Source organism: Lutjanus erythropterus, chromosome 13 (genome assembly GCF_056507025.1).
Source record: "Lutjanus erythropterus isolate fLutEry1 chromosome 13, fLutEry1.hap2, whole genome shotgun sequence".
NCBI classification, from domain to species: domain Eukaryota; kingdom Metazoa; phylum Chordata; class Actinopteri; order Lutjaniformes; family Lutjanidae; genus Lutjanus; species Lutjanus erythropterus.
Genome location: NC_139329.1, coordinates 729,415 through 745,547, shown reverse-complemented (window position 1 = coordinate 745,547; position 16,133 = coordinate 729,415). Strand labels below are relative to the sequence as shown.

The 16,133-nt window shown below is 38.2% G+C and overlaps 1 protein-coding gene across 1 annotated transcript in view; it reads left to right on the top strand.

The window, feature by feature from the left end:
- The window catches only part of LOC146315960 (NT-3 growth factor receptor-like), a 262,392-nt gene that overhangs the window by 112,615 nt on the left and 133,644 nt on the right, over positions 1-16,133 (top strand). Inside the window, exons 5-7 of the mRNA XM_084734986.1 lie at positions 5,279-5,433; positions 7,302-7,444; positions 9,132-9,276. Coding sequence (XP_084591112.1) covers positions 5,279-5,433; positions 7,302-7,444; positions 9,132-9,276 — 443 coding nt within the window. The remainder of the gene's footprint in view (positions 1-5,278; positions 5,434-7,301; positions 7,445-9,131; positions 9,277-16,133) is intronic.

The window sequence follows — 16,133 nt, the reverse complement described above, 5'->3', positions numbered from 1 at the left end:
CACCTACAGCTGTCCCCAGTAAACTGTCTAGACGCTGTTATTTGTCGATCTCCCCCCGTCAACTGCACGATCTGCAGGAAACGTTCTTACTCTCTGTCCTTCACACCTCCATGGATCTTTGTGATACAGCTGTCTCACAAATCTCTCATCAGCCACAAAATGTGACATCATGGAGCTCCAGTGGAGAAATAGCTGCCCGCAAATGATGTATTTGACAACACAGAACAGATCTATCTGAAGAAGAATGCTTTGGAGTGCTTGTAAATCAATTCAGTAAAATACAGGGGCTGTAACTAACAGTGAAAAGTCACTTCGTAGATGTGTTTCTAAATGTGTCCTTTCTTTACTTGAAAATAATGTCTCTGCCCAGACACTCAGCACAAGAAGAATAAAATCTTGTTAAATGGAAATTCTGCTATTTGTCAACCTCAGTGTCTCATATTTCTGTCCATCTGCAGTGGTTGTGATAAGATTTTTCCTGTTGAAGTGACTTCAGAAACATGGACTTATTAGCTCATTAGCTTAGTCTGAGCTCATCTGCTAACAGGACAATAGTTTCACAAAGTTTATCCAGCGTTGTTTGTAGGGAACTGCCTGCAAAGCACTCCTGTGTTCTGGAGCTGTTTATGCTCTGACAGAGGAGGAGAAATAAATACAACTAATAAGCTACAACAGCTTCCTCCATTCTGGACTCTCAAGTGTCTCAAAGGTTAAGACAGCTTGCTGTTAGTTAAGACTGCAAACATGCGTGTCAAAGCTGAAGCTACAAAATTGTGTGGATTTAAGAACTGTAACAATTACTTGATTAGTATTACTATTAACCAGTGGCGGAAAGATTACTGCAAATCTGTACTCAAGTTCAATTACTGTTCGATTATTAAAATATTACTTAGTTACAAGTAAAAAATACTGGTGTTAGAAAAATACTTAAGTCCAAAGTACTCATCTCAAAAATTACTGGTATTAGTCACTTTTTAGGCGTTGATGTTCAACACATTATCAACAGCAGATATTCAATTATAGTTTTCTGTTCCTCCAAATCTTCAGTTTGATTTTCTCCCAACTCCTGCTCTGTTCTCCTCAGTGGTCATGCTCACCTTTCCAAACTAGGGTGGCAAATTTTCAGTTTGCATGTATGTATGTATGTATGTATAAGTCATTTTTTTGTTTCCTTTTTCTCATTTTAAGTTTAATATTCCTTATTCATCAAATGGCTCCACCAGACAAAACATTGCAAATGAGGTGCAATCACTGCCAAATCTAGACTTGATTAAATATCCATGAATACATTTTTAATTGGTTAAATTCTCAGTGGTGATTAGTTGATTAACAATTAATTGTTAACATCCTTACTACAAACCTGTGCTGCTGCAGTGTGTAGTTTTTCGTCCATAATATCTTTGATTTCATTGGCCCGTTTGTGATCAGATCATCTTATTGGCTAGGAAATGCAGATGAAAATCTACTCATAAAGTACAAGTACTCCAAAAACTGATTAATTACAGTAACTTGATTATATGTAATTAGTTACTTCCAGCCCTGCTATTAACTAATCTATCATTTAATTTTGATTAATTGGCAGCTAGTTTGGTAACAAATTGGTTTGAGACTTTTTTTCTTTTTAGAAATAGGAAAAATTGTCTGTTTTGATCTTCTTAAATATGAATATATTCTGTTTTCTTTACTCCTTTATGACAATAAATTGAATATCTTTGGGTTATGGGCAAAAAAAAGACATTTGTAGAGGCTGCTGCTTTCATTGTGTGCATGTTATGAAGTGGCAAGAAGCAAATGTGAGAAGAGGTGCTTGAAGTGGAACATAAAGGGTGGAGGTACTCTGAACCATGGCAACTGCATAGCACATGGCTTTTGTCTCAGTAATAATGTTGTATATCCTGCTACAACTGCTGTACATTGCCTGTGAAATGGGTTTGTCTGTGAAAATCCATGCACATTTGTGGCCTATGTGCTAGTAAATACCTACAGAGCACAGAGCCATTTAGCAGGATTCAAGTGTCACTAAAATTATTAATAGTTGCAATGCAGAGCACTAACTCCTGAAATAGAGCTATTATGTTGTTTTTTTAAAAAAAGAGCTACTGAATTAACTACTGAAATAAGTATAGCAAGTAAAATAACAACTTGTGTAAGTCTAACTATATACATTTGGTAGAAGCATTAATATGGTAAAAGAAAAAGACAAATAATTAGATATAAACCTTGTAAATCTGGAGCTAGTCATCAGCCTTCATGAGCTTTTCTATTGAATGAAACACAGCTAATAAGTAATGACAGAACTGGGACCCAAAGATGGACAAGCATCCCAGCAGAGGCAGATGGCAGTCAGAACCAGTCAAGGCAATCAGACAGGACATCAACAGCCTGACAGCTGAACAGCATTCCAATCTGAGTTGAATTGAAAGGAACTGCAGTGGTTTCAAAATGAAGCTGGATAAGTGTACACAGCATCATTTCTTCCTTCCATTGTATGCAGGTGGCGCTAAGACAGGAGGAAGAGATGGGAGTGAGGAAAGTGATGAGGCATATGAGGTGATTGGACAGAACTTTACTAATGAGAGGAGCTGGAGGCAGAATAGAGAGGTGGAGGAGCTGTTACCATAACGAAACCATCATAGACATCCAGCTTATATCAGCATCTGTACAGGGAGATTATTCGCTGCGGAGCTCATAAAGGTGGCCCTCTGGGGGAAAGGTTTTCTTTTTAAAAAACAAATCAATCAATATTTTATATTGTTCTCACCAGAACAATGACAGAATAAACTGAATAAACTCAACATGTTTTATGTTAAAGTAAAACATGTGTAAAAGACATCAATAAACTAAAAGGGCACTTGGAGTGAAAACCTCGACAGAGGCCAATTTGTTTATCTCACATTGTTAATGAAAGAGAAAAATAATTTGTTTCCATGATTTGAATCTGCACCAAGATTTAATGCCTTCCTCCGTGGCCCATGCTACACAGTTTCATGAAAATAAGGCCAATAGTTTTTCCACACGCTGACAAACAGACAGGTACTTTAATTGTAGATTGTGTGGATGAATGGATCAGTGACTTTGACAGCAGGGATTGTGATTGGCTTTACAAAGATAACTTTGGTTTCTTTTAATCACAATCTTTGCCTGACCATAAAGGTTCAGACTGAAACAAAGACTCCATTGACAAATACAATAATTTTATTTTGCAGTTCACCTCACTCAAACTCAGACAGAAATGAAATAAAACTCGCCAAAATCATTATTCCTACATTCAGAAGAGGTAAATTTAGCAACTTGTTAACAGCCACTTTTTTTTAAACCCCTGGAGAAGCTGCAGTCACCAATGACTGGAAAATGACTCATCTTATACTTTGATATGTCTTTGTGATAGAGTCAGGTAGTGATGTACTTTAAGAGATGTAGAAGCTTCATGACTGCACTATTTATTCATTAGTATTTTATGTTGAAGCGCAAACCATGAAAGGCTCTTAAACTTTTGTAAACCTCAGATCTTATTTTGGGTATGTTGCAAAAAATCCATTTACTTTGAGGAGAAGGAACCAGAAGTTCTTATATGCTAACTTATTTCTGGACTTCAGAACTCATTCCTGCAGCACTCTATTGCAACACAGCTGGGTGTGGTCACAAATACAGCTGTTTTTCTTGGAGGAAACTTGACAAACAACATCATTAAACATCTAGCATACTTAAAGATATCCAAACATAGAGGATGTATCAAAAGAAATTATCTTCATTATCTTCTGCCTGTAAAATGTGACCAAAGAAATACTGAAACACTGATGTAGCTTCCTCATTGACAAAGTAGTTTTTGTTCCTTAAAACTAACCAAACTTTGACCATAGGTTGTCAGATCAGAATGGCATTTGCATTTTGGCATAATGACAAAGTGAGCACCATGGCCTAGATCTCAGAATTTCAAAATCAGCCAGAGGAATCATGCTGAGAGAGGACCTCTACGTAAAAATGTTCCTACCTACAAGTCGGGCTGAGTTCCTAATGAAGCTTCCTGCACTGACTCCAGCAGAGAATGAGATGTTTCTGCTTTGACATTCTCAGCCCCGAATGAGAAAATATGATGATGATAATAAACAATTATAATGACAACCATTTTGTTTGGAATATTAGAAAAAAAAATCCAAAATGCTGGAGAGAGTACTTTTTGTGTGGTTTTAAATGTGTATACAAATGACTTGGATAACCAGGTACCAATATGTTGGGAATTTGGTAGACTTAAATTACAATAGTTGAGCAGTATGGAGGCATTTTAGGTTTTTTATTCTGTTTGTTTATGTTCAAAAACTGGTCACCATTCACTTCCATTGTTTGTGAGATTCTGTTTTTCTGTGAAACAGCAGTGTGATAATTTATGATAATGATATTTAAATAGTCCATTTACATGAGGTAAATACTTGCATCTCCTAAATGATCCCATCAGCCCTATAATAATAGTTTTACAGTGCCTGTAATAGTTGTGTTGGACATGCAGGGATGATGTTGAAAGCCCTCTGTTGGCTTGTTTTGTAAGACAGTGATCATTTGGTATGTGTTGCTTGGTTCAATTAGTTTTTACATGTTCAGTAGAAACAGCAGAGCAAAGTGCTTCTAAAATATAAAGTGGAAGTAGGCGGCGAGTATAGGAGTACAAACAGTGTGTTTACAACTGGCGGCTTTGGTTACCTAAGCTAATATTACTGAAACATGAAATCATTTTGATTGTGCTGATGTCTTTTTTGGTGTGTTCAGAGTTTAAAACGTAGTTTGTAAAAAATGGAACTCTTGTACATTTGAGTAACATAATATGGTGTATGGAAATTTTATATTTTAGAATGGTTACAAGCTGCCTCATCCCACCAGAATGAATAAAAAACGCTCTGTCATCTTCCGTGGATTCCAGGATTGTTTGGTGTGTGTGATGAAGTGTTGTCCTTTATGTGTGTGTATCCACTTTCTGTCATTCTCTCAACCTGCCCAACTGGGCAGTGTGTATTTTGGGCTACAATGGGCAAGGTCCAAATCAGACCCACTGGGAAACACTGCACCTGCTGCAGACCTTGGTGTGTGATCCTTCTGGGCCTGCTGAAGGTGCCCCATGTTATTAAACCTAACAAGGATTTCATTGAAGCTCTGTTGAGCCTTCTTCAGGAGTTTTGACATGACAGCCATGATTTTCTTTCTTTGCATACAGTTTGAAGTTGAATGTCACTGAGGGTTGATGCTAATCCTGTCAATGCTCTTTCCTTCCTTCCCTCCTTCTGTCCAGTCACTTAGAGGAAGTGCTGTTCTCCTGCGGCTGTGAGATCCGCTGGCTGCAGCTGTGGCAACAGAGAGGAGAGGCAGGCCTAAGCAGCCAACAGTTGATCTGTGCTGATGATGACAAGAGGATCCTGCTGCAGGACATGAACATTAGCAATTGTGGTAAGTTTGCAGTGCAAATTAGCACACAAATATGATGTACACACTTTGACTTTAATGATTACGAATTCTGTCTTCTGAGATTAATTTTGTAAAGGGATTGTTCACCCAAAAATGAAAATTCAGTCATTATCTACTCACTCTCATGCCAACTGATGATCAGGTTTAGTTTTTAGTCATGTGAAACTCTTGCAGTGTTTTTTGGACTAAAAAACTAAACCCGACCATCAACTTGCATGAGCGTGAGTAGATAATGATAATAGATTATTTTCAATAACTTAGAAGAAAGAAAAAACAAACGAAAGGCAGCAACCAGCCTGGTCCACAGTCGGTCTGAATTATCTGTGAAACTGGGCACTATGCTGCAAAATGGCAACACAGAAGCTTCCTTTTGTTTGTGTCCACTTGTTTGAGAGTGAGAGGGCGACTGTGGTCATGCAAGGTAGAAACTAATGGGGCGAGGGAGCCCTGATCAAAAGAAGGGCATTGAAAGAGAGAAATAAATTCCCGGTTCACAGCAATGTGTTGCAGTGAGATGTTCTAAGCACAAATACCTGCCCATTCTTATTCCCAACTCATCAGATAGAGACATATTGTCACCGCCCCTCAGTGACTCATACAGATACACACTCTACTCATGAGAGGCTGAAAGAGATACACTGGGCTTTCAAGTAACTTTGTTATAAACTAATCTGCAGCTGTATCAGAGCCACCGGGTTGTCCATGTAGTATAAAGAGTGTGACAGTCTGCATATGGAGGAGCTGAGTGGATAGATGGCTAAAACAAACACAGGACTTTCATCCAGGAGACCGGAGTTAATGTGAAACAAAAACATTAAGTTTTAAAATTGCTAACATTGCTTGCTTTATGTGAATTGCACCATGTGACTTTCGTCTTGCAAGTAGCTTCGGTAATGCCATGTGACGTATGTAATGTAACCTACCTACAATCCAAAACATGGTCTTATCCTAAACTGACCCAAACTGCAACTGTTTCCCAATGTTAACCACGTATTAAAAGAGGCTATCTGGCAGTGTCTGATACAGCAATTAAAGGGGACTTTGTACACCTGAGACACTAAGGTCTGGAGACAGAACATTGGTATGTCACAAGGTGTGATGAGTGTGGGCTGCAAATAAACACTGCTGCACAGCTGCACAACCCTGCAGCTAATTGCCGCAACACCTGACTGTGTCTGAATGTGGCCTTAGTTTGCGTCTCAATACTTTCTAACTTCCCTTTTTTGTTTTGCTGTCTCCGAAATCCATTAGTTCTTACTGAAGATGTAAATCTTTGAAAATGTATCAGTAATTTCCTAAAGCAGCTGTACAACATTCAGTGTTAATTTGGCTAAACAGTCTTTTCATGGGATTTGTTGACAGTAAGAGGATATAAAAAATCTCCAGCCTTATACTTAGAGATAATATATTAAACCAGTCTTCAGATCTTCAAACATGACAATATATTATCAAATAATTCTATAAAAGTTAAAATATTCAGTAATTCAATTCAGTAAAAAGTTTGAGATCATCAGACATTCTGCATTGAAAGACAAGTGGTCATGCGATATCTATGTCATGTCAGATGTGGACCATAATTGCTTGTTAAAATCAGATTTCTAATTTAATTCTGCTTGATTGATCAACCAGAATGTGTTGCTATTAACTGGAACATGTTAGCTCCCTCTGATGTTCTCATTGAATTTGAAGACCCTTCATAGAATAACATTTTGTGAAGAGGAATTTCTTCAACCTAAAAGCCATTCAACAGTAAAGAATAGTCCTCTCAGCCACCTGACTGAACCAACTCAAGCTTTTGTGGTTCATACCAAACTTTTGAATGGCAAAATTTTTACTTTTTCCTCTCTCAGACCTGCCGGATATCAGTGTCAGCCACAGCAACCTCACAGTCATCGAGGGGGATCGAGTGACAGCGATCTGTAATGGCTCCGGATCCCCATTACCTGAGGTTGACTGGCCTGTCAACGGCTTGCACTCCATCACTGCACAAGAGGTAAGGAGGACACACACATGGAGGGAAATGCACAACAGCTAGACTTGTGAGTGTTTGCATTTTACATATGATATCAGCACACTGCTGGCAGGTACCCCACAAAGATCTGATGTGTGTCTGTTGGCTTCGATCATTAATGCTTATTAATTAGCTGAAACTGAGTAGATGAGCTCATGAGGACAAAATGGCAGTTTTTTCTTCTATGGCTTTCTCTAAAAAAAAAAGGGAATTGGAACTGGCTCAACATTCTGAAAGGGATAGTTCACCCAAAAATTCAACCACTATCTACTCACCCTCATGCTGATTGAAGATCGAGTTCACTTTTTTAATCCACAACAGTTTCACAGGTTTCACAGGAAGACAGCATTGTAGAATCTTCCACACACTTAAAGTGAATGAAAATCTGTCTAGTTACGTAGAACTGCTCAGCCTTGATATGTAGCTTATTCATTTTACATGTTGTGTGCACTTGCTAGCCTTATTAGGTGCTTGTAAATTACCAACATTTGAGCATTCTATAATTCTGTATTGCTGCTATATATTTATATATATGAAAAGTTTCAGATTTATGGCCCAATTTAATGCAAAGATGGCAATAATTGATGTGCCCTAATTTGACACACATCAGTTGATGCTCCTATTGTCCACTGCAGGTCACTATTTATAATGTATCTGTTAATTTGATCCTTAACTTTGTTCAGGTCAGTAATGTCATGTCAAATGGTGCACAATAGTCATGTCTTTTGTAATTACTTGAATGGCTAGGATTGCCATTGCCAAGAAGTTATTAACAACAATTTCTAAAAGTTTTACACAGCAGACAGCAAACTCAGCACCAACATACACTAAGGAGATGAAGAGGGAGATACATATAATATTGTAAGCCAAATGTGTATTACTCAGAACAGTTGTTAACAAACTGTTAACAGAGACCCCAGTCTGCAGTGTAATTTACACTTCACTGATAAACCACAGCACTGCACAGTAACAGCTGGATGATGAAGGAAAGTTCACGTCGACACATCTGTCCAAATTCAGACACACATTCTGCCTCCCTCCCTCTTCTCTTCCTCCCCCTCTCTCTTTCTGCTGTGAGTCCATGTCACACTTTTTTTTTAAAATCAGTTGATTGTTTTTATAATGCCTGGTTTTAGATGGTGCTGCAGTCCCACCAGCACCCACTTCTGGTGTCCATCCATTTTTTATTCCTTTTAGCTCTCTCCAAACACATACTGCAGCTGCAGAAAAGAACTTTGGTCCTTTACTGATGCTCCAAAATCGAAACAAGGTCAGAGTCATTTTAAACAGTAGGTGTTCTTCAAAATGCATGGGTCAGATGCTTTCAGTGCATTTGGGCCTTTAGATACTGTCAGTATTTAAATAGATGTATCATGCTGACAGGTACAGTATGACCTCTGTACCTTCAGTCATATAGCCTCCAGAAGGCCTAACAGGGAAATTTGCCACATTATTATTCCATTGTGGGGACAACCGTGTGTAAACACTCCTACAAGTTAGACTAATATCAGAGTTTCATATTCTTCCCATTCCATCAACATTGCATAAAAGCAGCACAAAGCTGACAGTAGTATGGTCTTCCTCAGTGAACTTGTCTGCACCCATACTACACTGTTAAGCCATAATTTGCTCACACCCGTTCTGGCGTTTGATACTGCTCTTGTTGCAGGCCCATGTCTACGAGAACAACACCATTCATTCCATCAACTTCACGCTGGTCAACGTGAGCAGAGATGACAACAACTTCCTGCTAACCTGCACTGCCACCAACATTGTGGGCATGACCAACGCCTCTGTCCAGCTAACTGTTCACTGTGAGTACACACAAACACACACAGAGTTAACACATACATACACATAGTGGTCTTCTATTGGTCTCCTATTACATTTTGAATTTAATTTACATTTACATTGCACTGTGATTGTACCATAGAGCAAAACAGACCCATCAATCATCATAACAGCCCATACATATCTAACCTACTGCGTGTGCGTGCGTGCGTGCGTGTGTGTGTGTGTGTGTGTGTGTGTGTGTGTGTGTGTCAGCTTACCTGACTACCATGTGGTCTACAAAAGGAGCAGTTTACATGAATGTGCTATCATATACAAAGGCCTCATAAATGAATCCATAACATGACATTTAAAAAGGCCACAGCAGAATCAGACCTGTAGTCATGACAGTGTATGCTGCAGCTGTTGAATGCACAGTTCAGTCTCATTAATCAGTCCCTCCAGGAAGTTGCAATGTTGTGATTGCAACAATTCACACAAATTCAACAAATTCCCATGAATTCTGCGAGGCCTGCGTCTCAATGAACCCGTCAGTGTTTTGTTTTACTATTCACAGTTATATACTTATTTTGTCACAGGTACTGGAAAGAACAGAAGGTTTGTCATTGTTATTGACATTTATTAACACTGTGTGCACTTCATCTACAAATAAATCAGATTTTAATTTTAATTCTGAGCCTTTTTGGTAAGACTACTTTGAACACTGAGAACAGACTGTGGCTTTGTTCTCCCTCCAGCTGCCTTTGATTGTAATGAAATATATATAAAAAATGCACATTTCTTTTGCAATTTTCACTTGGTCATGCAATTTTCATTGCAAACAAAGCCTAAAAAAATTGCAACATGCATCAATTTCTTAGAAAAACTGCTGTGAAATCAGACAACACAACAATCCCAAAAAACATTACTTGCTTTATTATGATTAAAGCAAATAATAACCTGCTAATTCATTCAACTTTTAAAGCACATTATTGTTTTATTTGAACTATTCTAAGATTCTAAATATTGTATTTATTTCAACTGACTGACAATGATATTACTATCAGTTAGTTCAAAGGTCAGAGTAGGTCTTTTCTGGCAGCAGTTGTGATATTTTTCAGTTCAGAATCCAACAGACTTAACCTTAGGTAAAATTCAGTAGCTTGACACCCTGCCATTACCTTTCTGTCAACGTAACCTCTTGAAATCAAACATGCTGATTGCAATCCTGATAATCCCATGAAAAGACCAAAACTGACGTGCTACATCCTACTCTGTCTGAGGCTCAGGCCATAGGTTCACATGGCGTCAGTCTTTTAAAAGATCTCATAATTATATAGTTTCATTTTTTAAACAGGCCCAATTATTAAAATTAAATGACTGCTTACTGCATTTTTAGTTCAAACATCATTTGTTGGGGACTGTTTTCAGTAGAGGATTAATCCACATTTACTTCCATACTCAGCAAAAACAACACAAACATACAGCAGCAGAGCTGGAATGTTAAGAGATGAATTATTATTATTATTAATATGATGATTTGTGTGATGATACATCTGATTATTAAGTAACATATGGCCTAAGCACACTGAAATGACTCCAACACAATATATTCAGGCATATATCATAATATATACAGGCTGATATAAAAGTTCAGTGTTTATGAGAAGAGAACATGTTTAGTGGTATATTGATGTACTTGGTTTAGAGATGTGTCCAATATGGACAGATGAAAATGTCTTAGAAGAAGCATTCCTGTGATACACCATTGCAAACCTGTACAATAATGTAACACACTCATGGATGCACAATCTATTTTCAGTGCGAGCTCCATCTATGCTCCATGCATATATCTCACTCCCCCCAGAGGCTGAATTTAAAAACACTGGGCCACTGAGGAGACTATTTTAAGTTGCTCTGTGCTGGTAACTGATTGTGTGGGTTTGTAATTTAAACCAAAATTGTGCTCACAGCCTTCAACTGCATTGGTAAGCTCTCTACATTTGATTATTGATCTTTCCCCTCACAGAGCACTGACGGGTGTTTGAAGCTTGGGTGGTTTTAACAGCAGTATCAGCAGGACACATGACTCACATAGTCACTGTATTACATGCATGCATCTCTTTGTGCATCTGGACACAGTTTGATTATTTATTGATTTGTGAGGGGCACTATGGGTATTTTTGTTGTTTGTTGCTGGTATGGTAGTGATTTGTTAGCAATATATTAAGCTAACAGACATAAATAGCATTGCCTTCAAGAGAACTACAAAAATATGCTACAGATATGCAGCCAGTCTGGATGAAAAGTGAAACATAAAGCATAAATACAGCATGTATGCCAGTGTTCCAACTGTTTACCTTTATTTTAATATCAAGGAGCAGCAGTTGTGTTTCTTCAGGGCCATTCTACAGTATTTATCAGTCATATAAGAAAAACGTTGTAGGTCCGGATTGATAAGTGAACAGATGCCTCAGCACATGAAATGAATGTAAGATTACAGACGTGAAGCAGACATGTTACTATCCCATTAAATCCTGTTCTTTAAAAAGGGCCTGAGTCTGATCTGTCCAGGGTTTCTCATTTATGATCGGCTGCTGGAGTTTTTTTTAATTATGTCTCCTGAGGTTCTCAGTAAACATCATATCCTGCTCTCAGAAATCTGAATAAGCTTTTTTCTGATTTCCTGGCACGTAAAGACTCTAATCAGGTTTCTGCTCAAAGGTAACAAAATCTGCCTTCCAGCATGTTAAAAGCTTGATAATTAACACATTAGATCTTGTTTGTTTAATCTGCCTCACTGACTGAAAGCCCCCTGAGGTAATTTGCTGAGGTGATTCTTGATTTTAACTCGTTAATAAGAGACGTCACTTACGAAACCTAATAAACACAGTACACAGTACACCCAGTCGTCCTGGGTTTGACCCTTCCCTCCTTAAATGGGCTCTCTTGCTCTTTATACTTCTCTTGTCATAATTACTAAGGCCACAAGAAGTCACCTCCTAACAATAAGTGTAAATAAACAGCTTGCACAAAAGACCTATGGGAGCATTTTTCTGGTGACCACAGGCTGAAACCACCAAGTATGCACCCCTTAATTTACAGCCTTCCACCTCCAAGATTACCTGTTTGACCATATCAAATATCTGATGTGTGAAATTAGCATAGCTCATCTTCTCTATGTAGGGAGATTAAGGTCAGCCCATATTGAGGCAGTTTGTTGCAGTATTTTTGTATTAAAATAATGACTTATATTTCAATTAAATTTAAATTTGAGTGTACATTTGATACATACTGTATCAGTCTCTGCTAATCAGCTGCAGGCAGTAGCTTAATATCTCTATCACTCTGAACATCTGACTCTTGGTAAGAAACCAAAGAAGTGTATTTCCAAAATGTTGAACTGTTCCTTTACCTTGAGTTACATAGTTGGTCAGTGAATCATAATAATGACTAAATGATTGTGCAATGATCCATACACTGAAAGGAAGCATGCTGTTTGCACTCCATCACAACACACACACGCCCAGTTCAGACAGTGTGCATATGTATGTTAACGTGGCTCCAAACTAAGGATCTACAGTGAAGATTCAGGATAAAAACATGCTGTGAATGACGTATTTTAAGTCAACTTGGCATGTTGGCACTTTAGGAGACTTGGATTACACCAGACGAGCAGTAGTTTTTATTCTGTTTTTTCTTTACATTTGAAAACTGGTCACCATTCATTTCCATTGTTTAGGAGATTCTGCAACACTGTTTTCCTGTGAAACTCCAGCAGTGTTTTGTGGACTAAAAAACTAAATCTGACCTTCAATCAGCATGAGGGTAAATAATGACTGAATCTTCATATTTGGGTGAACTGGCCCTCTTAAGTAAAAGGAAAATCCAATGCTGTGTGGAATAAACAACAGAAATAAAGACAGCAACGTCCAGGCAAACAGAGTGGCTAGTCCAGTCAATATAGAAAGGAGAGCTGTTTATATGCTACTGATCAGAATCTGTTAGAACTGCATTTACCAATGAATTGACTGGTTTGCTTCATGCAAAAATTTCTAAATCAGGAAAAGACCCAAATCTGTGCTGCTTCAAGATGTTTTAAGCATACCTGAAGCACTTCTCTGTCTTCCCTCATGTAGCTTTGAACCAGTTGGGAAAATCTCTGATTAAAAATTAATTAGCTCTTAATTGGTAATCTATGATTTTTAGTCTTAATTCTCTCTTGGAGAATTGCTAAATTGCTTTCAATTATTTATGTACTTAGTTATTTGTGGCAGTGATACAAAGTACAACCATAAGCATGGAGCAAAAAGGCCTACAGTGAAATGGACTTGGCTTAAACGCTTCCTTCATGAAAATGCACTGCTCTTAAAAGGGGAGTGTGCTACTTTTCCACCTCAGAGTGTGGCTTAAACTCAAAGTGGCCCCTGGATTCACATTTGCTGTGGAGGGTCACTTAAATACAGGGGATAGTGTAAACACAGTGGCAAGCTTTGGGACAGCCTTACCTTTCATTGGTGGAAATAGTAACATTCATCATGATGGATATTGTAATTGAATAAATATTAAATGATAATCTTATAAGCAGCATTTAGATGTAAGTGGCAATGACATGACACACTCATTACATCCATATAAAGTTATCTTGTGAAAGGGAAAATGATTCATTAAATAAGCAAAATCATGCTCCCATGCTTCTTTGGCCACATCTCTGTTTTGTTAAACATTTTTTCATCACATCAGTCCATCATGTGAGCACGAAAAATGTCCATCAAATGTCTTTCTGAGGTGAAATAATTTAGCGCAACAGTAACATATCTCAGATGGAACTAACTTTCATGGACTTTCCTCCATTCTGGAGGTGCTGCACCTGAGAGGAGTGTTGGTTTGTGAGCCTGTATGGATGCAGACTCACTGTTGGAGGACTTGACATCCCACTTGCCCTTCAGACTGCCTGGTTTGGAATGACACTCAGTGTGGTGGACCTTTCACGCGAGCACACAAACAGAGTGAGAGTATGTAGGGAGCTGTGTGAACTCATAAATGTCCTCAAGGATGTCACCTGAGTCAGCGTCTGCTGGGCCTTAAGACTACAGGTTTGAAAATGTGGGTGTGGAGTAAGAAGTGAGCTTACCGTCTCTGCAGCAGGCGCCGCATCTCTGCTGCAGGTAGAGGCTTTAGGCTAAATTAGCCGCTACTAGCACAACACAGCTGAATCTCAAAGCCAGACTGTTGGTAGTTGAGTTGGATTGTGGGTAATGTAGGCACCAGGTTTTGACAAGGAGAGTGATGTGTGGAATGCAAAACATGACACGTTTGGTTCCGCTGACACTATGTAGATGCTGTTTTTACTGTTCACAGTGAGTCTGATAGTGTTTTAGTACAATGTGCTAAACCAGAGGAGAACCTGTTCATTAACAAGCTCATTCTCAAACATGATGAAACCATGCTGTCAGTCTTTCGAATCTCTGAAGTCTAAGCAAAAGTCTGTTTAGAAGTTAAAATTTGGAGATAAGTTCTTTTAGCCAGATTGTATTCATCAGTTCCAGCATCTCAATAAATAAAATCGTATTGATTGTGATATTTAACCAAATATCTTTGGATTTGTGACTGATGCTTGGACAAAACATACTATTAGAATATGTTAGCATGGGCTTTGGAAAACATTTATCTGACATTTTACAAACCAAACAATTCATTATCAAATATCTGCAGATTATTGAGTAATGACAATGATAGTTAAAGCCTCTTCTGGAGCCCAGCCTGATTCAGTGTGGAACAAATAAACTGGAACCTCCAAAGAAACGATGACAATCCACAGTTTGTGGGGGTGCCTGTTTTTTTCCCATCGCTCTGTGTACTGTAGTGTGGTGTATTGTGCTGCAAGTTTTTGGTCTTTCTCTGAATAACTGTCTGTGTCTGTTTCCTTTCTGTTGTATATTGTCTGCAGCCTGTTAATGACAGCATGAATTTGTGTGCTGCTGTCAGCTTTGGTTTAAGTAGGTTACAGATTTCATTTGATCCACAAAATGTCTGTCATTTTAAGCTAACACACAGCTGTTGATGTGTGTTTGACATGTTGTTGTATCATTGTCCCTGTTGTGAAGGGAACATCATGCTGGTGTTTTCTTGTGTTACGTGTCTGTTTGGAAAGTATCAATCACAGGTGTATCTTTTGTCCTTCTCTTTGCTGTTGTCTTTGCCCTTGTCTTTGCTGCTCGTAGTATTTTGAGCACAAAGGGACGTCACAGCCATAGAACAAGAATGATGCTGCTGTACCACATCCTCACTGCCTCTATATGAATACTCAGCCATTTTCTAGTTATTGCTTTTTTAATACCTGTATTTGTAACAAGTATTTGTGCTGTTTTTTCAGCCCAGTTGATACATTTCCCAAATGTATGACATTGAACACTGATTATAGATCTGATCTCTGTCACCACCTGTCCAATAGGAAGAAATATTAGGACGCTTCCGAAAATTGTGGAAATGACCAGCAGACATATTACCACACATTCTTCAGCACTGACCTTGTTCAGGATTATTACTTTGTGATTTTTTAATCTTTGGAGTTACAAAAAACTTTAAAGGTTTTTCCAGGTGTATTCCCTCCATAAATCTGAACTTGAAGTTGTAGACATTGTCCTACCAATATTTAACCAGTCATCTTCAGTCAGTGTTATGTTAGCTTCTTTCTCCCACCTTGATTTAACATACAGAGTGGAAAAAACCCTTTCCATTTGTAAAGATGAATAAATCTTTGAGATCAATTTCCTGTTAGAGTTACCTTTGTATGCATCAGTAAATGTCTTTATCAAACTCATTCCTTTCTCTCTAATAGTTTTAATATTTGTTTAAAAATTTGTTTCAAAATGATGTCTTAGTTGAAGATATCTGAAGA